The sequence below is a fragment of the Triturus cristatus genome, chromosome 8 (genome assembly GCF_964204655.1).
Source record: "Triturus cristatus chromosome 8, aTriCri1.1, whole genome shotgun sequence".
NCBI lineage: Eukaryota > Metazoa > Chordata > Amphibia > Caudata > Salamandridae > Triturus > Triturus cristatus.
The window spans coordinates 1,690,440,283-1,690,467,460 of record NC_140591.1 but is presented as its reverse complement, the minus strand read 5'-3'; the positions used below and the strand labels follow the sequence as shown (position 1 = coordinate 1,690,467,460).

Here is a 27,178-nt window from a genome sequence, read left to right as displayed (position 1 = left end):
ATATGAGGATCTCTCCTTTGCTCAGCTAACGGCCTTATGTTCCATTAGGAAGCTGAAGACAGGTAAAAGTCCATCCACCCAGCATCTGATAAAGATACTGAAACTGGATGATATCACAGGGCCTAGTGGGCCTGATGATGTAGACAGTGTGGGTGGGGCAGCACCTGAGGGTGGGTCTAGGGGTGGTAAGTGCAGACCTACCAGTACAGTGCTTGCTTGGCAATGATCTAGAGACTTCAGCTTGGGCTGAAGTGGAGCTCAGGACACATGCAGAAATGTTAGGGATCCCTGCACATGTCTTTGCTGTGACTAGGTCACAGGCAAAAATGTCAAAAGCTGTACAGGCCCTGGATTCTGGAATAATGGACCAGGTGCCTCACAAGAGGAGGAGCAGTAGGGTTAAGGCTGAGCCTTCCCACCTGCCTCAGGATACTGATCAGTCTCCTCAGGGAGATGTTCTTGAGCCTGAAGAAGGAACTGTCCCAGAGGAGCTTGAACCTGACCAGGTTGAGTTCTTGGGGACAGGGGGCTCTTCCAGGTCTGATCTGAGCCAGGAGCAGAAAACCTGCCCCTCTCTTGAAACCCTCAGACAGCAAGCTGCTGATGAGGCTGCTGGGAATGCTAGTGGCACCCATAAAGTTTATTGGGATGATGGACTCCTATACTCAGAGAGTAGAGACCCCAAGCCTGGTGCATCCAGGAGGTTGGTTATCCCTCTGAAGTTTAGGGGTTTCCTATTGACACTAGCCCATGATATTCCCCTAGCAGGACACCTAGGCCAGAACAAGACTTGGGACAGAATTGTTCCTCACTTTCACTGGCCTCATATGTCTGAAGACACAAAGGAGTTTTGTCGCTCCTGTGTAACCTGCCAAGCCAGTGGTAAAGCAGGTGGCACTACAAAGGCCCCCCTGATACCACTACCTGTGGTGGGGGTGCCCTTTGAAAGGGTAGGGATTGACATTGTTGGTCCCATGGATCCCCAAACAGCATCTGGGCACAGATTTATGCTGGTGGTAGTGGATCATGCCACCAGGTATCCAGAAGCAATTCCCCTAAGGACCACTACAGCACCTGTAGTGGCAAGAGCCCTCTTGAGTGTGTTCTCAAGAGTAGGTTTTCCAAAGGAGGTAGTATCTGACTGGGGAGCAAATTTCATGTCTAGTTACTTGACTGCTATGTGGAAGGAGTGTGGATTGAAATACAATTTCACCACACCCTATCACCCACAATGCAATAGTTTAGTTGAAAGGTTACACAAAACCTTAAAGGGCATGATCAAAGGACTCCCAGAGAAGCTTAGGCAAAAATGGGACCTGCTCTTGCCCTGCCTTTTATTTGCATAGAGGGAGGTGCTTCAGAAGGAGGTTGGCTACAGCCCATTTGAACTTCTGTTTGGTCACCCTGTCAGGGGTCAATTGTGTTTGGTGAAGGAAGGATGGGAATTACCTCTCAAGCCCCCAAAGCAAGACATAGTGTGTCAGGAATCAGGTCACTGCGACATGCAGAAGACTCTACAAGAGACCTAGAATCTTTGTAAAACCTTCCTTGTGCAACCTGTGGTTGAATGTCTAGAAGAGTTGCACGTTTTAAGATGGCCGCTTGGTTTCCCATTACGCGGCATTGGGTCTATGGGAGTCTAAGTTATCGCGAGACTTTGGGTGCCGAGTCGCGAGTCGGCGCGCGAATCTGCGCACTTCAATTTGTATGAGGAGACGAGTGGTTGTTCTGAGAGAGTCTCGTAAGTTCGCTGTCATGGGAAGTAATTCTCTCATGTCAGACTTCTAGAGTTATCCTGCAGCGTTACGTCCAGTCAGTCGGACGTTTTGGCTTCCTTAGTGCCACTTCAGGAAGGTTGTCGGAGTTACCTTCTTTGTGGTAAGATACGGCTGTATCCAGTAGTTGGACTTCAGCTCTTCATCCTCGACCCTTCCAGAGTTCCTTCAGCTTAGAAGAATACTGAGAAGTCTTCGGTGAGGACACCATTTCCTGCATCACAAGTAAGACTGTTCCGGTCTCAGGATTCCCGTTCGTCATTTGACTGTGACTCATTGAAAAGTTGAACCCCACTGTCCTAGCGCTTTTCCTGTTCACTCCTACCTATTTTTCCTTCCTTGTTCCCTTTTGCGCGCATCAAAAGAACCTGTAACTGTGAACATCTCCTTCATTACTCTTTATGAGGAACTGAGCTATCTGCAGGGATAAAGTCAATTTGCCTTCAACCGACTAACTGCTCACCAAGTCATATTCTACAATAGCCTACTGGCATATAGCAGGTGGGAATTGTGAGGTAAAATTAGTCATTGATGCGGGGAGGGAAAGGCAATGTGTTAACCCCAGATATTTTCCCTTGTGTGTATTAGGAGTCTTCAGTCCCAATATAACTGAGGCTACTGAGTGAAAGAAGAGAAGCAAGACTCCGTCAGAACCTGGTAGGGTAAAGAAAAGGGTTTAGAACAAGTCCTACAGTGAACGGAAATATATATTTATGTTTAAGTGTTACCAAGGTGTTATCTCCTGTGTGCATTAGGTGAACTCCAATTCCAGCCAATAGAATAACCAAACGAAGACTTGGCCGGCAGGTGGAGGAAGTCCAGGAGTAGTCGGAGTGTCTCTTCTCTGTCCAATTCCCCTTTCCCCCTTCCTGGAACAGCTGCCTGAGTTGCAGTGGGTTCTGGGGAGTGGGCGTTGGGAACTCTCGTCGTTCTGTCTCCGTGAAGAAGTTGGGAACTTGACAGATTGAAGTGCCCACGGAGTATTTTCACCCAGACAGAATGGCGGAGGGATTTAACTTAAAGGCTGTAGGAGAAATGTTGATAGGGATTCAACGAGAGTTAGGAACCCTCAGTGAGGAAAATAAAAATTTGAGGCAAGAAATTCAGGCTTCTCGTCAGGAGACCTTGATATTATCCCAAAGAGTTAGTGAGATTACAGGGGGAGCATCTAGTTCTTCTCAAACAGTTCCCACGAGTTCCGTCCCTGAACGTAATACACGCACTGTCACGCAGGTTCTCCATTCTGTTTCACCCATTATCCCATTGGCCCCTCCAGAGAAGTTTAGTGGGGATCCCCAGAAAGCCCAAATCTTTTTCACACAATGCTCCCTACACTTCATGTGTCGCTCCACCCTATTTCCAGATGCACAGTCTAGAGTGGCATTTGTTCTCTCTTATCTAAGTGGAGATGCAGCTAATTGGGCGATGCCTTTAGTTACTCAAGATGATCCGCTGCTATATGACTTTGATCAATTCAAGGCTGAATTCCTTCGGATTTTTGACAGATGCAAGATCTCTCAAGCAACTGATAACGAACTGCTAGAGCTGCGACAAGGCAATAAAGATTTAATTGCATATTTGACGCAATTTAATAAATTGTTAGTAGAGACTAATTGGCCGGAGGAGAAAAGAGCAGCCTTGTTTTATCGTGGTTTGAAAGATGAGATTAAAGATACTTTGGCCCAGATTCCGAACCGACCAACTGAATTTTCTGAGTTAGTGGATCTGGTTTTGGAAATTGATTTTCGCAGCTCCGAAAGAAAAGGCGAAAAGAAATTTAGAGACTTTCGATGGAACTACCCTCGATTTGATAAAGTACGTTCTGAGGGTGGCAAGAACTCAGAAAAGACTGCTGAGAGTGAACCAATGCAGATTGGCTCGGTACGTGGTCCGTTGAGCAAGGAAGAGAAGGAACAGAGGAGAGCGAAGAAATTATGTATGTATTGTGGTGGTTCGGGGCACTTTGTGAAGGAATGCCCGAAGAGACCTAAGACTCCAGTTTCGGGAAACGGGCAAAACCATCTGTAGAAGGAGTCATTCAGATGGCGAAAGGGGAACACGAGACTCCAACCTTCCATCAAGTTATGAATACCCTTCAAACGCAAGCGCCCCATTTAATATTGCAAATGACCCTGAAGTTTGGGGAACAAGAAATTACTGGAGTGGCGATAATGATTGATTCAGGTGCCACAGGCAATTTTTGTGACATTAAGTACGCAAAGAGGATCGGAATACAAGCAGTATTAAAAGACAAAAAAAATCTGTTCGGGCAGTGGATGGGACTAATCTCTCTTCCGGCCCCATCACTCATCATACTGAAGTTGTGGAACTCATTCAAGCCAATGGACATCGAGAACTAATCCAATTCAATCTCATTGATGCCCCTCAATTCCAAATCATCTTGGGGCTCCCCTGGTTAACCATACATAATCCTACCATTGATTGGGAGAATCGGACTGTGGAGATGGATTCCTTATTCTGTTTGGAGCATTGTTTCCCTGCGACCCCAGAGAATATTGAACCCTCTCAAGCTGCCTTGTTGTCATTCAGTCCTGGAGTTATTGGAGTGGTTGAAGCAATAGAGATTCCGAAAGAGTACCGAGAATTTCAAGAAGTCTTTAATGAGCGAGAAGCTGAAAGACTGCCACCGCATCGATCATATGACTGCGCAGTTGATTTGGAACCAGGTGCTGTGCTGCCTTGCAGTAGAATGTATGCCTTGACTGAAGCGGAAAATGCCTATCTTAAAGAATATTTAGACCGCTATCTTGCCAACGGATTTATTCGACCATCTCAGTCCCCGGTCTCATCTCCATTATTTTTCATCCCTAAGAAAGAAGGATCTTTGAGAATGTGCATTGACTACCGAGCCATAAACAGAGTAACAATCAAAAATCGCTATCCTCTTCCTTTGATTTCAGTTCTTTTGGATCAGATTAAGGAGGCTCAGATTTTTACCAAACTCGATCTTCGAGGTGCCTATCACCTTATCCGAATGAAAGAAGGACATGAGTGGAAGACGGCATTTCGAACTAAATATGGGCTGTTCGAATACCAGGTGATGCCATTTGGTCTGTGTAATGCCCCAGCCGCATTTCAGCATTTCATCAACGACATCATGGGAGATTTGATTGACAAAATAGCTGTGGTTTATTTAGACGACATCTTAATCTTTTCCAAAGATCCGCAAGAGCACACTGAACATGTCAAATCAGTCCTAGAAAGACTTCGTCAACATCAGCTCTTTGTTAAATTGGAGAAATGTGCTTTCAGCGTGCAGTCTGTGGAATTTTTGGGATTCATCTTGTCTCCGGAGGGAATCACTATGGATATGAAGAAAGTTCAGTCAGTCATTGATTGGCCTTCTCCAAGAGATGTTAAAGAGGTTCAGCGGTTCCTTGGGTTTGCCAACTTCTACAGGCGATTTATCTTGGGATTTTCACAGAAAATCATCCCCATTACGAGACTCCTCAAAAAGGGAGTAAAATTTCAGTGGGGAGAAGAAGCGGAGCAAGCCTTTGCTTTTTTAAAGAAGAGCTTCACTTCGGCTCCGATCCTGCTTCACGCGGACCCAGCTGAACCCTTCTTTGTGGAAGCTGATGCATCTGATCAAGCAATTGGAGGTGTGTTATCTCAGCGACACAAATCTACGGGGCAATTACATCCAGTGGCCTTCCGGTCTAGGAAGTTAAATGCTGCAGAAGTCAATTATACGATTGCTGAGAAGGAGTTACTGGGGGTGAAGGATGCCTTTGAAGAATGGAGACACTATCTGCTTGGAGCCAGGCATACGATCACAGTGTTTACAGACCACAAGAATCTTCAATTTTTGAGATCCGCAAAGACTTTAACACCTCGCCAGTTACGTTGGTCTCTATATTTTGCAGACTTCGATTTTGTGATCACGTACCGCCCAGGGAGCAAGAATGGAAAAGCGGATGCTCTGTCGAGGATACAAACCGAGACCACAGAACATTCGGTGGACCCCCAACCTATTATTCCAACCTCTAAGTTTGTATGTTCCTTGACTGTGCTCAATTATCAAGAAGAAGTCAGAAAATTGATGTCTGAGGAGGAGATGAAGGAATGGGCGCAATTGGAAAGTGGCAGGGACATTGTCAACTCCTTGCCTTATCATAACGGAGCTCTATATTTACCCACCAAAGAAATCCAAGAACGAGCATTGAGAGACTGCCATGATCTACCCCTAGCAGGACATAAAGGCATATTTAAGACCCAAGACCTGATTCAACGCTATTTCTGGTGGCCCAGTATGAATTCCCAAATTAAACACTATGTAGAATCTTGTGAGCTTTGTGCACGGGGGAAATCCAGTAGACAGGGTCCCCGGGGACTGTTACAACCCTTGCCCACTCCTACACATCCATGGCACACAGTCACATTGGATTTAATTGTTGACCTGCCCCTGAGTCGAGGGTTTGATACTATACTGGTGGTAGTAGATGCCTTCACCAAGATGAGCCATTTTGTCCCGGTAAAAGGGGTTCCCTCAGCCCAGGAAGTAGCTAGACTCTTTAGTGAGAATATAGTAAAGATTCATGGGATTCCTAAGATTTTGATCTCGGACCGAGGCCCCCAATTTGTGTCCCGCTTTTGGAATGCATTTCTGCAGGGTTTGGGAGTAGAAATTCGACTCTCGACCAGTTACCACCCTGAAACAGATGGACAGACTGAAAGAGTAAACCAAGAATTAGAGCAATATATTCGTTTGTTTCTTCTGGATCGGGGTGGTGAATGGGCGGATGTTTTGTGGATGGCAGAATTCACACACAACAATGCTACCAATGTCTCTACAGGGTACTCCCCCTTCTTTTTGAATTTTGGGTTGCATCCAAATCCTTTTAGCTTTCAGGGGGATTTAGGGGTACCCGCTGTAGGGGATCTTTTAGAGAACCTATCCTCAGTCCGTAAATCAGCAGAAGCTAACTTGATCAAAGCAAAAGACAATTACAAGAAACAAGCAGACAAACATCGAAAAGAGGCACCAATATTTCACATAGGGGATTTAGTTTGGCTATCCTCCCGGAACCTTCGTCTGAAGGGAAATAGGAAATTTCAACCCCGTTTTGTAGGTCCCTATCCTGTTGAGAAAGTACTAGGACCAGTAACAGTGAAACTTAAACTTCCTTCTAGTTTAGGTATTCATCCAGTTTTCCATGTATCCCTATTGAAGAAGACGGTCCCTCACATTCGATTGGGTGATCCACCACCTCCTTTAGACATTGAGGGACACTCAGAGTATGAGGTAAAAGAAATTTTGGATTCAAAAAGAGTACACCAGAAATTATTCTATTTGGTTGACTGGAAGGGTTATGGCCCTGAAGACAGATCTTGGGAGCCAGTACAGAATGTTCATGCTCCCTTGTTAATTAAACGATTTCATTTACAGCACCCTTTCAAGCCAAGACCGATGAATCGGTCATTGAGAGGGGGTACTGTCAGGAATCAGGTCACTGCGACATGCAGAAGACTCTACAAGAGACCTAGAATCTTTGTAAAACCTTCCTTGTGCAACCTGTGGTTGAATGTCTAGAAGAGTTGCACGTTTTAAGATGGCCGCTTGGTTTCCCATTACGCGGCATTGGGTCTATGGGAGTCTAAGTTATCGCGAGACTTTGGGTGCCGAGTCGCGAGTCGGCGCGCGAATCTGCGCACTTCAATTTGTATGAGGAGACGAGTGGTTGTTCTGAGAGAGTCTCGTAAGTTCGCTGTCATGGGAAGTAATTCTCTCATGTCAGACTTCTAGAGTTATCCTGCAGCGTTACATCCAGTCAGTCGGACGTTTTGGCTTCCTTAGTGCCACTTCAGGAAGGGTGTCGGAGTTACCTTCTTTGTGGTAAGATACGGCTGTATCCAGTAGTTGGACTTCAGCTCTTCATCCTCGACCCTTCCAGAGTTCCTTCAGCTTAGAAGAATACTGAGAAGTCTTCGGTGAGGACACCATTTCCTGCATCACAAGTAAGACTGTTCCGGTCTCAGGATTCCCGTTCGTCATTTGACTGTGACTCATTGAAAAGTTGAACCCCACTGTCCTAGCGCTTTTCCTGTTCACTCCTACCTATTTTTCCTTCCTTGTTCCCTTTTGCGCGCATCAAAAGAACCTGTAACTGTGAACATCTCCTTCATTACTCTTTATGAGGAACTGAGCTATCTGCAGGGATAAAGTCAATTTGCCTTCAACCGACTAACTGCTCACCAAGTCATATTCTACAATAGCCTACTGGCATATAGCAGGTGGGAATTGTGAGGTAAAATTAGTCATTGATGCGGGGAGGGAAAGGCAATGTGTTAACCCCAGATATTTTCCCTTGTGTGTATTAGGAGTCTTCAGTCCCAATATAACTGAGGCTACTGAGTGAAAGAAGAGAAGCAAGACTCCGTCAGAACCTGGTAGGGTAAAGAAAAGGGTTTAGAACAAGTCCTACAGTGAACGGAAATATATATTTATGTTTAAGTGTTACCAAGGTGTTATCTCCTGTGTGCATTAGGTGAACTCCAATTCCAGCCAATAGAATAACCAAACGAAGACTTGGCCGGCAGGTGGAGGAAGTCCAGGAGTAGTCGGAGTGTCTCTTCTCTGTCCAATTCCCCTTTCCCCCTTCCTGGAACAGCTGCCTGAGTTGCAGTGGGTTCTGGGGAGTGGGCGTTGGGAACTCTCGTCGTTCTGTCTCCGTGAAGAAGTTGGGAACTTGACAGAGTGGACTATGTACTTGGTCTCCGCTCCAGGATGGCTGAGTACATGAAAAAGGCAAACAAAAACATTGAGGCTAGACAGGAACTGCAAGAAGCCTGGCATGACCAAAAGGCTGTACTGACTGTTTATCAGCCAGGACAGAAAGTGTGGGTGTTGGAGCCTGTGGCCCCAGCAGCTCTCCAGAACAAGTGGAGTGGACCCCACACTATTGTTGAACAGAAGGGAAGGTTACTTATTTAGTAGACCTAGGAACTCCCAGGAGTCCCCATAGGGTGCTCCATGTCAACAGGCTAAAGCCATATGTGGACAGAGCTGACATGGGCTTACTGATGAGGGACAGGAGGAAGAGAATGACCCACTCCATGACCCCCTCTCACAGAATCCTGATGATGGGTCAGTTGACGGTTTAGCCTTGGCAGGTAGCCTCACTGCCCAGCAACAAGCTGATTGCAGACAGGTGTACAATCAGTTCAGGCACATGTTCTCACTGACTCCAAGTCAGACTACCTGGTGCACTCATGAAGTGGACACTGGGGACAGTCTACCTATTAAAAATAAGATTTATAGAGGGGTGTGGCTTGGCTTTGACTGCAATGGCGGCGTAGCTCCGGAGCTCCCTCGGGGCCTGCGGCATAACCTGCAAAATCCGTTAATAATCCAGCATCTTGAGGGCAGTACAAGCGCACAGGCAGCGCCGGAAGACAAGGAGCGGGCAAGGGATCGTTTTTTTGGATCCTGCCTCCCACTACAGCTGACATATCTGAGAGGTGCTGGAATCGAGAGCAGCGTGCCGGAGGTGGGCGGAGTCTCGTAATCCGGAGACCCGCAGCGAAACCCAGGGCCGGGAACTACGACTACGAGAGGGCTGCAGCAGCAGGCCTTCCCCCTCTTGACTGCGCGCCATGTACTGACGACCCCCCTGGGAGTGCCGTCCATAGGCAGCAACCGCGGATCTCCTTCACGGTGAGACCTGGGAGGATAGCAGAAGACCTCACCCCCTTCCCCCGTATGAACTGGAAGATTGACGCCCGGCCCCCCTCCTGAGGCTTGCCTGCAGCGTCTGAATGGTGGCATAATTTGGGACACATCGTAGCGGCAGGGGGGCAAGGCAGCGGGTGAAAACTGTGGCTAATTGGGGGAATCACCATCGGAATCCACCGCCGGCGCCTGAGCTGTGGGCAGGAGGGCAACCCCCAAGAAGGTGAAGACGCACTGCGGGAAGACTTCGGGCATACATCCTCGCTCTTCCCCCCTCCCTTCTCTGGAGCTGCATGTGGATCGGGCAAGACAAGACTGAACGCAGTGCGAGGCCACAAATGAGACCCCACCACAAAATCTGGCCTCCAGTCGACCACCTGCATGTCATTCTGGCCCTCTACCCCTAGCGCAGCATATATATTGGGAACCAAACTGTGAGGATGCGGAGGAGTGAACCGGAATTAAGCGTGACCCAGTGGGTACTGAGCGGTGCTGCAGGGGAGTCTAGACTGGCGTGTGACCGCTCCTGCGGCCTGGATTGACGCGGACTGACATTAAGCGACACCTACTGACCGCAACTACTTCCAAGACAGCACTTGCCACGGTTCAAAATATTGGGACTCTCCCTGACGGTGCCATATCGCTTGGGTTGAGGCCACAGGGCACTATGACGAAACCTAAAGGCACTGCAGCAACCGTCCAACTCAATAAGATGGACAAATATGCGATCCCTCACCAGCCTTCGGCGGCGGATGGAACAAATGGAGAAACTGCACCCACAGAGGAACCATCTCTTGGATCAATTATGGCAGCGATACAGACAGTCGGCGCTAACCTGGAGACAAAAATCGATAAGGTCACAATCGAGATTAATCTAATGAGAGCAGACATGAGGAAGACCTCTGACAGGGTTACGGCTACGGAGAGGAATGTCAAAGAGCTTCAGACTGTGACACGTAAATTGGAAGAAAAGGTCCAACAATTAATCCACCACCATAAAGAAATGGCGCTTCAACTAGACGATCAGGAAGGAAGGGCCCGTCGCAACAACATACGGGTAGTGGGGGTGCCGGAGGGAACGGAGGGACCCAGTGTGGACCTCTTCCTCGAAGATCTTATCCTGAATCATCTAAAGCCCAAGAGACTCTCCCCATTATTCTCTACTGAAAGAGCACACAGAGCCCCGATCCCGAAGCCAAAGCCTGGGACGCCACCTCGTACCATTATAGCACGCATCCTGAACTTTTGTGACCGAGATGCGATCCTGCAAGCTGCGAGAATCACTGGAGACCTTCAGTATGACAATGCAACGATCCGATTTTTTCCGGACTTCACCTTGAAGGTGCAACGAGAACGATGCTCTTTCGAAGGCATCAAACGGGCTCTCCGAGACAAGGGCATTAAGTACATGATGTTCTTCCCCGCCATGCTGAAGGTCATCGACGTTGAGATATCATGGTTTTTTACGGCGCCTGAAGAAGCACAACGATGGCTGGAGGAGGGTCCACTCCAATCACAGCGTGGCAGGGAAGAGTTGGAACGTCGGACCGCTGAATATCACCCTAAAGACTCCTCACGCAGGCGCAGAGGCGGGCTTCACTCGCCATCGCGATCCAAAGGCTCCCGTTCTGCCAGTCCTGGCAGCGACACTGCACGTCCCGGAAAATGAAGGACTGCATGACTGCGCTGGTCGGTAACCATCTTTCTTATTGCTATTATATGGGGCGGGTGGAGATAGAGATTGGAAATTCCAATTTGAAAGACTATATGAGGACTCTCCCTGCCTGCCTAAAGTGGCACTGACAAGACGTCGCTGAACAATCGAACTTTCAGAACTATTCTATCCCTCAATGTAACTTGGGATTGCCGTGGGCCCGGGAGGAGGAGACTACTGGACGCTAACACCACGTGATCTCACGTTTAATGAGTTTGATTCTGGGGTTTGTAAGCACTCTGCTATTGAGTTGGTGGGTAGTTTTAAACCTACTAGGCAGGGATGTAGGGAGGGGGGGTGCATTGTTTGGGGCTAGGGGGGATGAGTGGTTAGGGATTTTGCAGGATCTTACAGGGATTAGTCCCGCAACAACCCCCAATATAGATGTAAAGTGTAATATTCTGTGTATAAAGATAGTCAGACCAAGTTGGGGTGATGTACTGCATGTTTCGGTTGCAAAGGAAGTTGATGCGCAACGTGGGGAAGTTTTAATTGTTGATGTTTTACTAGTTCTTGATCTGCAGATAACGATGTACAGTCACTGTAGTAATGGGTTCCTCATGTCCTTTGCTGTCGGACATGTCAGGTGACTTGATGTCCTCAATGTCTTCAACTGATCCAATGCCACACCATATCAGAACGCCAACATTATCGATCATCGCCTGGAATGTCAATGGTCTAGGAGATAAGATAAAACGAGGGTTAGTGCTCCAATATCTAAAACGTAGCTCCCCGGTGGTTGTTTTGCTCCAGGAGACACATCTGATGAGCTCCACATGCAAAGCCCTTGACCGGTGGGGGTTCCAATTAAAGGCCCATTCAGAATTTACCACGGGCTCCCGGGGAGTAGGGATTTTAGTGCAAAAACGATTCCCCCTCATTGTTCACCGCACCCTTAAGGATGACCAAGGTCGATTCGCGGCCTTACCAATTCAATGGGAGGGTCGAATGTTTAACGTAGTATCTGTTTATATCCCCCCGGCTTTGCACTCCCCCGCCTTTCAAGATCTGGGCAAATTCCTCCTCACCCTACCAGACGGAGACTTAGTAATAGGAGGGGACTTTAATATGACTGTGAATGACGCACTGGACTGCACACCTAGCCGACCGCAACATCATATCAGTTCCCCACTGGCTGATTTTTTGGAGGCACATGGTTTATTAGACACATGGAGACTTCAAAGCCCGAGGGGGAGACAGTATACATTTAATTCGGGAGTGCATAATAGCCTCTCCCGCATAGATTACATACTTGCAGCCATGGACGATCTAGGAAAGATGGGGAACGACCACACACTTACCCAGAGGGATCTCTGATCACTCCCCGGTAAAGACAGAGCTTCGTGCACACTGCACTACCCAGAGATGCATATACCCCATCTATCCAGGGTTCCTCCTGAATTCAAAGATCAAGAAATCCTTAACTACGACAACCACACGAAGCATCAGTCTCCTCTTCTCTAATGCTGTGGGAAGCTTACAAACCAGTAATAAGAGGCCAAGCTATTTCCCTGATAGAGGGGCACAAACGGGATCAACGGAAAGAAATAGAGACCTTGGAGCAGGAAGTACAACACCTAGAATCCCAACATGCAGCCGCCCCCACTGACGAGACAATGCATACGCGTTAAAACACAAGACTATAAAGAACACCTCAAGGCTGCCGCTCACTCTCGTTTGCAGGCGGTCCAACTTCGGATCTATGAGTCAGGAGACAAAGCAGGTAAACTCTTGGCCTGGCTCGACAAGAAAGAACGGGCGCGTAGATGGATAGCGCAGATTAGAACCGAAGACGGTGCATTCATGTCAGACCCACAACACATAGTCGACACACTGGCACAACACTACGAGCAAGTATACACCTCAACAAATAACACCACTGTACGAGATGCGCTTGCATTCCTTCATGATATTCATATGCCGCGGTTCACGCCTTAAGATACCAAACTCTAGATGCAGACATCACAGTGGATGAACTCAAACTGGCTATTTCCAAAATACAATCTAGAAAGGGACCTTTTCACTTGTTTTATGTGAATGTAGCTATGAGTTAAGATGCACCAATGGAGGAACCAGCAGTGGTGGCTTCTACTGCCTCCAAGGGATCTATTTTCTGCTGTCCCCATCCTAATACCCTCCCCCACAACTTAACCAGATCTGCTGATTGGTCAGTGTAGGAGAGTAGGATCTGCTTCTTATGGGTACCCCCACTTTTTACTGATGTTTCACTGTTTTTCAACTTCAGTCTGGCTGGACCCTGCTATCCAGGACCCCAGCCTAGCTGCTTCCTCTCTACATTGATTCCCAGTACCTTAGGTATACTTCAGATTGGATTCTGGGGCACCCTTATAAGTCCCTAGTATATGGTATGCTATGTATCCAGGGCGTAGGTACCTCAGAGGCCTACCAGGGGCTGCAGCATGTATTGTATCACCCCTGGGAAGACTTCCAAAATGACACCACAGGACTGCTACTGCATGCACTCCTTACTTAGATATAGGTTACCTATATCTACCTTAAATCACTACACATATAAACCTGTCAGTCACCCCTATGGCAGGCCTTATCAATCCGGAAGGCAGGGTGCTGGGTTTTGTGTGAGAGGGGACCCATGCATGAGCAGGGCCCCTCTGCAGACTTCAGAATCTATTCTCCAGGGTTGTTCTGTGATGCAGCCAGACCATATACTCTTAAGTGCATTATAACCTTGCAGTAAATGCTAACTTTGGAATGGCTGCAAGGAAACATGTCATGTTTGGTGTCAAACACTTTGGAATCATACCCGCCCGCCAGTCCTGGTGGTGGGGTTATGATTCCACCCTTCTAGAGGGAGAGACATGTACACACCGGTACACCCGGTACCAGTTTAAAAGAGCCCTGGCATCACAAAATGGATGCCATAGCCACAGACACGAGTCTGGCCTTCTGCTGCTGGACGAAACTCCAGCAGGGGAGGCCTGGACAATAGGTTTCCTGTCACAGGGAGTGTCACCACCTCCCAGACAGGCTTTAGAGTACTGGGGCTGGCTGGGTGCACTCCAAGAGTGCTTTGAAGTCAGCACTGGGGGCACATTTGGTGTCCCTGTGCATAGCCCAGTTCAAACCGGTTGCAGGGACTACCAGCCCCTGCTCTGGTGCGAAACTGGACAAAGGAAAAGGGTGTAGCCACCCCTCTTTCCTGACCCTCCAATAGGTGGGTCCCCAAAGTATGTCCAACCCCTTCCTCAGGTATAAGAAAGGAACCCCTGACTACAGGATTTTAGATTACACCTGGACGAAACTCTGATACAGAACTCCCAGAACTTCGACGATCTACATAACTAGATGACTGAAGAATCTCCCTTGGAGTAAAGGAGTTACTCCCCTGCTTGGCAGGCACCAAAGACGCATCTGGCCAGTTTGCATCTCCAAAGCTCCCACCAGACTCCGAAGTATTTGCAACACAGGAGGTGGTTTTCCAGACTTCCCAGAGGCTGACCCGAGTCCCCAGCAAAGCTCAGACTTGCAGCCCTCGTGGGTACCCTGGAACCGGAACCCCTGGACACCGTGCACATTTGCAAGTGCATTAGCTTCTCGACGTTCCTTGAGGCTGTGAATTGGGTTACTTGTAGCCTAGACACTGAGCACCTTTTCCATCGAAGATTGCTGGCCTACACTTCACGAGTATTCCGTGAACCGGCCTTTTGTGTTTTCACTCGAGGTAACTTTGCGATCCCTGGTCCGTCGACTGGTGGGTCCCTGTGAAGGAAACTTTAACTTTAATTGGACTTCCCTGGTTGCTCCAGACGTGCCCTGACTCTCCATCGCTTAGAGAGTCCCCTGGACCTTGCTGGTCCGCACTGAAGTATCTTTCCTCTTCCTGCGTGGGTTGCTGTTGCCAAGGCTTGTTGTGTCCAATCCGGGCACCGATGCTGCAGAACTCGACATCCTTCATGGGACAGCTCGAATCCAGCTCCTGGATGTCATCGACACCTCTCACTGCACTTGTCCCCCGTGGGTCCCCTGTGTCACTACCTTGGGTGGTTCCTTGTGGGCCCAGCGATTCTACAGGCTCTAGGCCTTGTGTCTAGTCAAGTCGTGGTTCTTATACCACTTTCCTAATATATGGTTTGGTTCACCCCTAGGGCCTAACGTATATTGTGCTAATTTACTGTGATATATTAAGTGTAACATATGTGCTTTGTCCTCTAGCCTCATAGATTAGTAGAGTGTGTTTAGTAATAAATACATATATTTTATATATATACCTGGTGTGGTTCTCCTTTCATTTAGCCATTCATGAGATTATAGACTGGTAAAACAAGCTGCTTTACATTCCTCCAAGACTTAGCCTGAAGGCTGCTCTCCATAGCTACCACTAGGATAGCTTTCAATAAAGGTTGTCTTCAACCTATCACCTCTAAGGGGTTGTTTGGACTGGTGCAAGGTGCCCACTATAATTAGTGGACAGCATATGCCAGGCCAACTTCTCACAGTCAGTTCATGACTGCTGCTCTAAGGTGCAACGGAGCCTAACATGCGGGAAGCTGGGTAAGTAGAGTTTCAAGCCATGAGGGGACTCCAAAGGATCATGGCCAGGTTGAGCCACCACAGGGGCTGATGCGGCCAGACCTGTAACTTTTATGCTGTCCGTAAGGCTCAGGTGCCCCTGTTCCCCAAGATTTACGCTCCCTGTGGCCTTCTGCTCCATAAAAAAATGCATACCCCTTCCAAGCCCTCATCTCTCCTCTCCTACTGCACACGGGGTGCACTGTACACCCTCTCCAATTAGTAACAATCTTGCAGTTCAGTCTGCTCAACTTATTCCTGCTGTCATTAGAAACAATCCTGCCTCTGTAGATTCCAATTCTTTGTTCAACTGGGGGCATCTAAGATATGTCCTTCTACTCCAGACTCTAGACCATCATCATCCTAGACAGATTGGGCTCTGGTTCCCAGTTCACTTCACGGTAACGACTGGACCTCATCCTCTCTCTATGACTCTGAGAGCCTTCAGGAAGCCCCGGGCACACAGGGATATAGGGGCAAAACATGTGTGAGCTGGACGCAGTCCAGAATGTTCCACATGCAGAAAGTACATCTACTAACAGCAACAACAAGCAGCTGAGGGTTTCAACATTAATTCATGGACTGTTAAGAAAACACTGACCTGCTCAAGCCTCCTCTATTGAAGAGGGATAAACTAACAGTACTGTTATATTTGATGTGAAATAAATCCTTTACATTTTACTGAATGCTGTTACATCTGTTCATTATTTTTGCTGTTGAATATATAAAGGCTTTGCTTATCTATTTGTCATATTTGTTTTGATTATTTATTTTTCTCATCAGGTTGGGTTACAGTCACATCAAAGTTAGTGCCCGGTATAGAGTGACCCACTGGGACGCAAGACACTTATGAACACCAAGTACACGTAACATACATGTCCCATTCTAGGACAACATTGAGGGACACACAGGCCTTGGTGTAAATATTATACTATATTTCAGGTAAACAGTTTATTCTCTGTCTTCATTCATCTCTGCTGTGTATCCTCCTGCAGAGTACATAATAATATTTCTCTGCTATTGATCCGACCGATGGCCAATGAACAGGAAAATGTCTTACCCGGCAGCAGATAAATCTCCGCCTCCAACTCCACGACCCCTCATCTTCTCCTCCCTTTGAAATGTTGTGCACTTGTGAAGTGAGCTTTACCCCAGGTCACCAATCCTTAGGGGAGGAGTTAGAAACACACTAAACACACCTAGAAACAACACAACCATACATGACACGACAGCTGTGCACCACCAGAGAAGGCATTTTTGTTTCTTTCTGCAGCTGTAGTTTGTATGTAGCACAAATAAAAGAACTGCTAGTTAGAAGCTGCAGAGAGACCACAGCCTCAATACACCCTGAAGACAGTTTAACAATTCCTAACTTTCAAATACACACTTTTTTCATTCTGATTTTGACAAGAGCGCATTGCTCGGCTCCAAGTTCATAGTACAAGTCTCAGGGTACTTACATTTCTGTACTGAAGCTTCAAATTCTTCCAAGAGGTCGAGTCTGGGAAGTTTCTTCAGTAAGTCTTGTGTGATGTCGAAGGCCTTTCGATCATCGTAATATTGAATCATAGTGGTTGAGATATCCATGCAGTCGGCCTTTTCGAGTAGATATACTGGGATCTTTTTCTGTCCAGCTTTCACGGCGGAGTCTGGTAGCTGAACTTTGAATTGCTTGAAGTGGTTGCCAGTTAGGTTTTCCAACAACTCTTTGATCACATCTCTGGCTGTATCTGAGCTGCTTCCAAGAGCCATTATAAAGCATCAACCTCGGCAGCTGCAATGAAAAATGCATCACTCAGGTCAATTTACAAGAGATTTCTCACACAGTCAATGTTCTGGAGATCTGATTGGATTCATAACAACATGAGCCCTTGTGTAGGGCACCGGAGCCCTGGTGATCGTATATGCTTACACATAAGACAGAGCCTAGTCATATTGAGAGCCTTACATTTATTGATTGAGCCATGACGTCCTGATAACCTCACATATAGCAGCAGAGTCTGCCATATTGAGAGCCTTACATTTATTGATTGACCCTTGACGTACAGATAACCTTACATATAGCAGCAGAGTCCGCCATATTGAGAGCCTTACATTTATTGATTGAGCCCTTAGATACAGATAACCTTACATATAGCAGCAGAGTCCGCCATATTGAGAGCCTTACATTTATTGATTGAGCCATGACGTACTGATAACCTTACATATAGCAGCAGAGTCCGCCATATTGAGAACCTTACATTTATTGATTGAGCCATGACGTATGGATAACCTTACATATAGCAGCGGAGGCCGCCATATTGAGAGCCTTACATTTATTGATTGAGCCATGACGTACTGATAACCTTACATATAGCAGCGGAGTCCGACATATTGGAGCCTTACATTTATTGATTGAGCCATGATGGACTGATAACCTTACTTATAGCAGCAGAGTCCGCCATATTGAGAGCCTTACATTTATTGATTGAGCCATGACGTACTGATAACCTTACATATAGCAGCAGAGTCCACCATATTGAGAGCCTTATATTTATTGATTAAGCCATGACGTACTGATAACCTTACATACAGCAGCAGAGTCCACCATATTGGAACCTTACATTTATTGATTGAGCCATGACGTACTGATAAGCTTACATCTAGCAGCAGAGTCCGCCATATGGAGAGCTTACATTTATTGATTGAGCCATGACGTACTGATAACCTTACATATAGCAGCAGAGTCTGCCATATTGAGAGCCTTACATTTATTGATTGAGCCCTGACATACTGATAACCTTACATGTAGCAGCAGAGTCCGCCATATTGAGAGCCTTAGGTAAAGTGACAGAGCCCTGACATTTTTAGAGCCTTACATTTATTGATTGAGCCATGACGTACTGATAACCTTACATATCGCAGCAGAGTCCGCCATATTGAGAGCCTTGCATTTATTGATTGAGCACTGACGTACTGATAACCTTAAATATAGCAACAGGGTCCTCCATATTGAGAGCCTTACATTTATTGATTAAGCCATGACATACTGATAACTTTACTTAAAGCAGCAGAGTCCGCCATATTGAGAGCCTTACATTTATTGATTGAACCCTGATGGACTGATAACCTTACACATACAGGCAGAGTCCGCCATATTGGAGTCTTACATTTATTGAATGAGCCCTAATGGACTGATAACCTTACATGTAGCAGGCGGCCACACTTACTAAACGCCGCAGAAAATGTGCAAGTGTACAACAGAAAATAAATGGTTGTGGTGCATTAGAAATGAGGTAACTTAGCAGGCATACTAGGAATGTAGCGCTCTAGTAATAAAATAAAGGCCTTAATTTTCCCTACACATAGAGACTCAGAAGCGGAGATCGCTGTATAGGGAACATTTAAAAAAATGTATTCGAAAAATCATTAAAACCATTTTATGTTAAATATTGACCTCAACTTTATATATTTTTGTAAATATAAAACAAATTAAAAACAGCTACAGCACTATTACTTCCTTTTGAATGTATTCTTTAGTTTAAATATGTTAAATTGGAATCACTTTTGAAGTTTAAATATTATCATTAAAGGAAAATAAAGTATTTTTTATTATGCTTGAATAATTATTTAAATAGATCTACAGAATTGAACGAATTAATAATATTTCTAAAGCAAGATGTTACCCCCCCAAAAAGTGTCCTGGCACTGAAATGATACTGCAGTCACACACGTATCTCTAAGCACAAAGGGGCATATTTACAAAGAAATGGCGGAGTGCGGCGCTGCAAGCAATTTAGCAGCGCCATGCTCCGTCATTTCAAAAATGAAGGCATGCGCCATATTCGTCAGCATAGGGCGCACTCTTGTGTTTTCCTTTGTGCTGGTGCCAAAAACACAATGCGCTATGTTGCAAGGGTGGCTGTGTTGCAAGGAAGGTTGATTTTGTGCAGGACGGGACACCTTCCTGCACAAAATAAATAAATAGAGGCGATGTTCTCCTTCAATATGTACTGCAGAGTGCATCACACATAGAAAGGGGAAAAAAGGAGGAGAAATTAGGAGATTTATCCTCATTACACCTTCCTAATGCAATCCCTGGGGTGGCGTTAAATTGGGACGCATTCCCAGGTTTACTCAGAGCAGCACCCATGGAACTCCCCTTTCACGCAGTGTTCTGCATGAAAGGGGCACATATTTACAAGGCCATGAAAAGCCACGTAAAGTTGCTTTGCATTGCCTTGTAAAGATACTGCAGCACAATGCGGCTCCGAGGCGTCAAAATCTGCTGCTCGGGCGGCTCAAAAGTGCTGTTAGGGAGTGGTAAATGAGGCCCCACATTCGCAGCAATGGGCTTGCCCAAAGGGATGGGGCTTCCATTTATCTGTGAAGTGGGAGAGTGGCAATGTACCCAATATGAACCAGACAAAATGTGACCTTACATCTGGGGGATTAATGTCGTAGAAAAACTTCAAAGCGTGGGGCTGGGTTAAATTCCAGGAACTGCAGGGTTAGTCTCCCTAGATTAGGACAATGGTGCAACTTTCCCCATTGGCACTCCCAGAAATATAACTTCACGAGCTTACTCAAGGCGAGATTGATACTCACACGGTCTGACCACAGTTCACTCAAACCCAGGTCTTCAACAAATATCTTTAACTGGAGTCAAGGTAATTTTAATGCTCCTGGTGAGTTTAAGATATCGATCAGACTGTCTTTGAACGGTTTGAGGTCTGTGGCAACCCAGATCCGGGTCCAAAACAGTAATGGTTTTAAGTTAATTAAAGCTCTAATTGATTTTAAGTTTAGATCTACTTGGAAATGGAAAATAGGGGTGCGTTGAGCAATTTCAGGAAAGACCTCATAAATTTGTTCTCAGCCGCTTCCGGGTGGTCCACATTGCTGTAGCTTCACAGATCTACACCATATGAGGAACCCTACGCTGCTTGTGCTCGGTATATTTCTTGGGCGGGTGACACTGGGCAGAAGCGTGCTTTATAGGCAAACCTACCTATAGTTGCGGCTCTGTGGTTCAGCAACGTGGTGCTCTTTGATATTTGGCTATCCCAGTACGTGGAAGATGAGAGGCACCAACCCTCTCTAAAATTGATTTGATCATATGTATGATTCCTCTAAAGTGTTTATGGGGGTTGATGGCCATGAACTTGGTTTTGGCTCGGATAATTTCTAAGCCACGTAAAAAACAAAACCCATTGAATGTCTTAGACACCAATAGCGTGTCGTTGGCAAACAAAAGTGCTGGGTTTTGTGGCCAACCAAAACGGTGAAATCATTTAGGCAATTCACTAGATGTTTAAAGCAGAATATATAGAAGAAAGAGCGTTGGAGCAAGTACACAATCTTTGCATACCCCTCTCTGTACTGGAACAGCCATAGTGAGCTCACCATTGTTGCCCCGCCGGAGTTGTGCAAAGTTATCTTCGTGCAAGCCAACAATGATGTCTAATAAAGTTGAGTGGAGACTCAACACTTTCAGAATGTCCCTGATGGAGCGGGTAGTACAACATTTTGTATACCCCCCCTATTCTGCATGTTTATACTAATTAGAATAATCTAGTGGGATTTGCACTTTGCATGGCTAAAATAATTTGTTATTAACATACGTACGCATACTAATACTAGAAAAATAGACTATCGCATGATATATGTTGCTTTTGTGACGTTATCGTATGTTGCACCAGATGACATCATTGGGTGAATATGAACGCTTTCAAATGTCGCCATACGCTAGATAATGACAAGCACATAGAGGAATTAGTGAGGGTTTAACATTTTATTCATTATTTCTATGTATTAATTATTCTTTTGTGTTTGTTTTGCTTAAGTTGTCCTTTGGGCCTAAAACTAAGATGGCCGACAAACTGACTCGACGTGATGGCCACCATTCCACGAGGTTTCGGGCGAATTCCCCCATGCGCCACAACATGTATAAGTGGCCTCGACATGACCCTAGACTTGCTGTGCCCAAGCAAGGTCACGATGGGACGCTCGCCAAGTACTCTAACAAAGGACTAATGCAAGGAACCGGATGGATTATGTATAATGACATAACCTCCTGAACTGTGTGACACCTCACCGGACGATCCCAACCAACCAATGGGATGAGCCCAAATTTTGTAACATGTATCTTTTTGTCCTTATTTTCATTATAAAAGTGACGTTAGAATAGAGAGGTCATCTCTCTACTGCTCTCGGACTTTACTTTTGCTGACGGAGACGACGGTGACGCTACGTGACGGCTGCGTTCCTGAATCTTTGACAGACTGAATTGCTGCCCAATTTCTTGATGAACTGAGAACTTCCTAAAATTTATGAGCACTGATTGATTCTTGCACGTCTCTGGTCCTTGTCCATTCTTGGGACTGTAGCGTGCTGCATGAAGAACTTTCAAATTCTGACTGATTGACGACCAAATTTGATGACTTAGAGGACGACTGATAGCCAGATTAGGTAAATATGGTGTTCTGTGATTTGCGTAATGATTAATAAATTTACTAGATGGAAATAAATTCTTGCATAAATTAGATAAACAAAAATATTGATTAACAAGAAAATGTGTTTGGTCGTTTATTTAGAAAGGATAGATCAGGATCTTTGAGTGTGTTTTAGCTGGACTAAATCATCATTCCAATCCAACTAAATGATCCATTGATCACATGGGAGGAGTATCTTAATGTTTAGGTTTAAGGTGAATATATATAAGAATATTAATGTATAGGTGTGTAAATAATTATCTCTCCATAGGTCATAAGTTATTCTTTCCATGTCAGCGCTTGGAACATTCATCTCTCCTGTAAGTGCAGACCAGTAAGAAGTGAAGTGTGAATGTTGGTGTTATGAGCCCCACCAGTGATTGAATGAGTGAATGTGTTGACGTGATGTCTGGTCTGTGATAAAGGGAGGATATTTGGTACGGGTTTTGCTTTGATTCCCGTTACCCAGGTTTCCGCGCTGGAACAGTTTTTCTGGTAGCAGAGTTATGGTTTTTATTGTTTTGGTTTGGTGATTATTGCTTGTACATTGCTTACTGATTATTGATTGGTATTGGTTTATGTATTAACATTCTATATGAGTCGTGTCAGGTTCTATGTTGTTTGCACGGCTTCTGGGATGTAGAAAGTTGGAAGTTTGTAACAGTTCCGTAGTAGAGCAGAAGTAAGCGCTGCTCTCTGGAAAGACGGAATTGTTGTTACCCGTAGGTACACGGGGAAAACGTGCGATGATTAAAGTTGCACGACGCATTGTCTGGGTTTGATTCGGTGACATCATCATGTGTCAGCCAGGGGTTTACTTCCGCCAGCACCGAGGGTCTCTCAGGGCTCTTTTCAGGTTCAGATCAGGGTCAGCCAGGGGTTTACTTCCGGCAGCACCGAGGGTCACTCAGGGGTCTTCGTTTGATAATACAGACTCACTCCAAACACATTGGGGCGGCTTTAGAGTTCAGTGGTCGGTTACTCCATCACAAATGTGACAGATACCCTATCCACCGTATTACTAGTGCCATTGGGTATAAAGCACTTGTAATATGCCGGCGGGATACTCATCACATTTGTGAAGGAGTAACCCATTCGCCGAAGGCTAAATCAGGCACTTTGCATTAGCAATATCTAGAGTGTTACAAAGACCATCATTTGATAATACACAGCGACTCCCGGATAATAAGGCGAGCCCGTGCAGTGATGTAGCAGCAGATCCCTGGCATAAGGAGAGCCCGTGCAGGGATGTAGCAATAGAGCCCTGGCATAGGAAAGGAGAGCCCGTGCAGTGATGTAGCAGCAGATCCCTGGCATAAGGAGAGCCCGTGCAGGGATGTAGCAATAGAGCCCTGGCATAGGAAAGGAGAGCCCGTGCAGTGATGTAGCAGCAGATCCCTGGCATAAGGAGAGCCCGTGCAGGGATGTACTAATAGAGCCCTGGAATAAGGAGAGACCCTGCAGGGATGTAGAAGCAGAGCCCTGGTATAAGGAGAGCCCGTATAGGTATGTAGCAGGAGAGCCCTGGCATAAGGCGAGCTCGTGCAGTGATGTAGCAGCAGATCCCTGGCATAAGGAGAGCCCGTGCAGGGATGTAGCAATAGAGCCCTGGTATAGGAAAGGAGAGCCCATGCAGGATTGAAGCAGCAGAGCCCTGGCATAGGGAGAGCCTGTGCAGGGATATACCACCAGACTCCTGGCATGAGGAGATCCCTTGCAGTGATGTAGCAGCAGATCCCTGGCATAAGGCGAGCCCGTGCAGTGATGTAGAAGCAGAGCCCTGGTATAAGGAGAGCCCGTATAGGGATGTAGCAGCAGAGCCCTGGCATATTAAGACACCCTACATAAGGCAATCTTCAGCTGCTGGTACCCCTATTTTCAAGGCCCTTGGTGCCCCTTGCCTGATGCCAGCAGACCCTCAGCAGCTGGTGACGGAGCATAGGCACCACAATGATGCAACAACAAATAAATATCCGAGTCTTGACTCTCTGGGTGAGGCCTGGCTTCAGGGAGCTCGATGCCTCTTTGGCACACTTGGCCAGTGTGTGGGGGGAAGGGCAGGTGTCCTTTCGGGGGAGGGTATGCGCAGTCACTGGCTGGGGAGGGTGAGGAGGGCACAGAGAGGCCCTGGCAGTAGTGGAGGGTGAGGAGAGAACAGAGAGGTCCTGGCAGTAGTGGAAGATGAGGGGGGCACAGAGAGGCCCTGGCAGTACTGGATGGTGAGGAGGGCACAGAGAGAGTCTAGCAGTACTGGAGGGGGAGGAGGGCACAGAGAGGCCCTGGCAGTACTGGATGGTGAGGAGGGCACAGAGAGAGTCTGGCAGTAATGGAGGGTGAGGAGGGCACAGAGAGGCCCTGGCGGAAGTCGAGGGTGAGGAGAGCACAGACCGGGCCTGGCAGGGGAGGGTGAGGAGGGCAGAGAGAGGCCGTGGCAGTAGTCGAGGGTGAGGAGGGCACAGAGTGGCTCTGGCAGCAGTGAAGGGTGAGGAGGACACAGAGAGGCCCTGGCAGTAGTGAAGGGTGAGGAGAGCACAGAGAGGGTGAGGAGTGCATAGAGAGGCCTTGGCAGTAGTGGAGGGTGAGGGGGGCACCGAGAGGCCATGCCAGTACTGGAGGGTGAGGAGGGCACAGAGAGGCCCTGGCAGTAGAGGAGGGTGAGGAGGGCACAGAGAGGCCCCGGCAGTACTGGAGGGTGAGGAGGGCCTGGCAGGAGTCGAGGGTGAGGAGGGCCAGAGAGGCCCTGGCAGTAGTGGAGGGTGAGGAGGGCACAGAGAGGCCCTTGCAGTAGAGGAGGGTGAGGAGGGCACAGAGAGGCCCCGGCAGTAGCTGAGGGTGAGGATGGCATAGAGAGGCCCCGGCAGTACTGGAGGGTGAGGAGGGCACAGAGAGGCCCTGGCAGGGGAGGATGAGAGGGGCACAGAGAGGTCCTGGCAGGGGAGGGTGAGGAGGGCACAGAGATGCCCTGTCAGTAGTGGAGGGTGAGGAGGGCACAGAGAGGCCCTGGCAGTAGAGGAGGGTGAGGAGGGCACAGAGAGGCCCCGGCAGTAGCTGAGGGTGAGGAGGGCACAGAGAGGCCCCGGCAGTACTGGAGGGTGAGGAGGGCACAGAGAGGCCCTGGCAGGGGAGGATGAGAGGGGCACAGAGAGGTCCTGGCAGGGGAGGGTGGGGAGGGCACAGAGAGGCCCTGTCAGTAGTGGAGGGTGAGGAGGGCACAGAGAGGCCCTGGCAGTAGAGGAGGGTGAGGAGGGCACAGAGAGGCCCCGGCAGTACTGGAGGGTGAGGAGGGCACAGAGAGGCCCTGGCAGGGGAGGGTGAGGAGGGCACAGAGAGGCCCTGGCGGTAGTGGAGGGTGAGGCGGGCACAGATGCCTTGGCAGTAGCTGAGGGTGAGGGGGTCCAGTCCAGGCGCGCAACACCCATTGGACTCAAAGGGCTTCAGCCCCCCCCCGTCGTTGTGGCAGCCCGGGATGAGACAAAGCAAAACCAAAGGAAATGATGGACGGAGTGTTGAACATTGCAAGCACTCACCCCCAGTCAACTGATCTGGGTTTAATCCATCACCGTTCTTTTGCCCACTCTGCCACCCCAGTTCAGACATGGCCATATGCAAATCAGTCTGACCCTGTGCCTCATGGGAACAGTCCAGCCCGAACTGCCAAGCCATGCCTTCCCTGGACCGGAAACAAGCTTCCTAGGACCGGTTTCTGGCATTTCAGCCGTCTTCAGCCAGGCTTGCTTGAATCCAGTGGCAAAGTGAGCAAGGGACTCACGTCTGAGCATACCCTGCCAACTTATGGCGAACAAAGCAAAACCAAAGGAAATGATGGACGGAGTGTTGAACATTGCAAGCACTCACCCCCAGCCCGGGATGAGACACCTTCTCAGGCAAAAAAGCAGCCGCTCCCGAGCACTTCACAGGTCTTTAAAAGACCATTTGCTTGTTAATGAGGCCTCGCTGTTGTTTCACCCCTTCTAAGAGCCCCTGCAGCTCCACTCTGCCTATTGCTTAAAGTTCAGCCCCCCCCGAAATTTTTGCTCAGCCCCCCCCCCCGAAATTTGGCTCTAGTTGCGCCTCTGGTCCAGTCCAAACTAGAGCAGTCAGTCTTACCGTCCCCAGGGCCGGAGGGTGATGCTGAGGGAATGAGTTCTCTTCCTGCTGCGCTCTGTGCTGCAGCCTTCTCTTCCAGGCGCTATATGACACTAGTGCTTTCACTTTCACCAGTTACCTCCAGAGCCTTCCCGCCCCGGCATCTACCTGTCCATCACCCCTCCAGGACGGGCTTCCCTACCTGGCTCTCACCTGTCCCCCGGAGGCCACGCCCTCCAGCTGTGACCTGGGGGGGGGGGAGGGGCACTCTCCTCCCCTTCCTCGCTCTGTCTTCGATGCTTCCGCTGGAGGGGTCCACACTGGGGGTTGCGTGTTTAGGATGAAGTGGAGATTCTGTGTCAGCTGCAGCCTGCAGGTGATCTCCCTTGTGAGGGGGGGGGGGGGGGGGGGTGTTGACAGTTTCAGGTGTTCACACTTTGTCTGTACCCGGACATGCCCCCTTTTGATACCCGGCACCTTTTGTGGGTGTTTCAAAGCCCCGCCCCTTTTTACCTCGAACGGGGGTGGGTGCACTAACCTGTCTGTCCACCTATTGTTTTTCATTTTTTCAGTGTTTTTTTTCATTCAGCGCCAACAAGTCCCAAGGGCACACGAGCGCTTTACAAGAGAACCGGGTACGTTACAGTGTATAAGAGAAGTGAACATTTTGCAAACCTTTCAATGTGTGGGCGTCACCCCATTAACACCCTCAAAATGAAGCTTTCTCACGGAAAACTGATAAGTGAGTTTAGGGCTTTAAGTGAGAGGAAAAAGCTGGGGGGTCTCTCAGAGGAGCGTGGCCGACACAATTAAGGGCGTGGCTTCAAACATGTGCGTTAGAAATGTCTGTTTAGCATTATGTGCGGCGCGTCTGGTATTTTGCTGCTTC

General features: G+C 47.8%; 1 protein-coding gene across 2 annotated transcripts in view; it reads right to left on the bottom strand.

The window, feature by feature from the left end:
- The window catches only part of LOC146808619 (NACHT, LRR and PYD domains-containing protein 3-like), an 874,093-nt gene extending 847,598 nt beyond the window's left edge, over positions 1–26,495 (bottom strand). For both annotated transcript variants that reach the window (XM_085623649.1, XM_085623650.1), the window contains exons 1-2: positions 26,311–26,495; positions 17,191–17,504 (exon numbers count right to left, since the gene is read on the bottom strand). In XM_085623649.1, the coding sequence (XP_085479775.1) occupies positions 17,191–17,482 (292 nt within the window). In that variant the 5' untranslated portion in view covers positions 17,483–17,504; positions 26,311–26,495. The remainder of the gene's footprint in view (positions 1–17,190; positions 17,505–26,310) is intronic.
- Between the last annotated feature and the right edge of the window lie 683 nt (positions 26,496–27,178).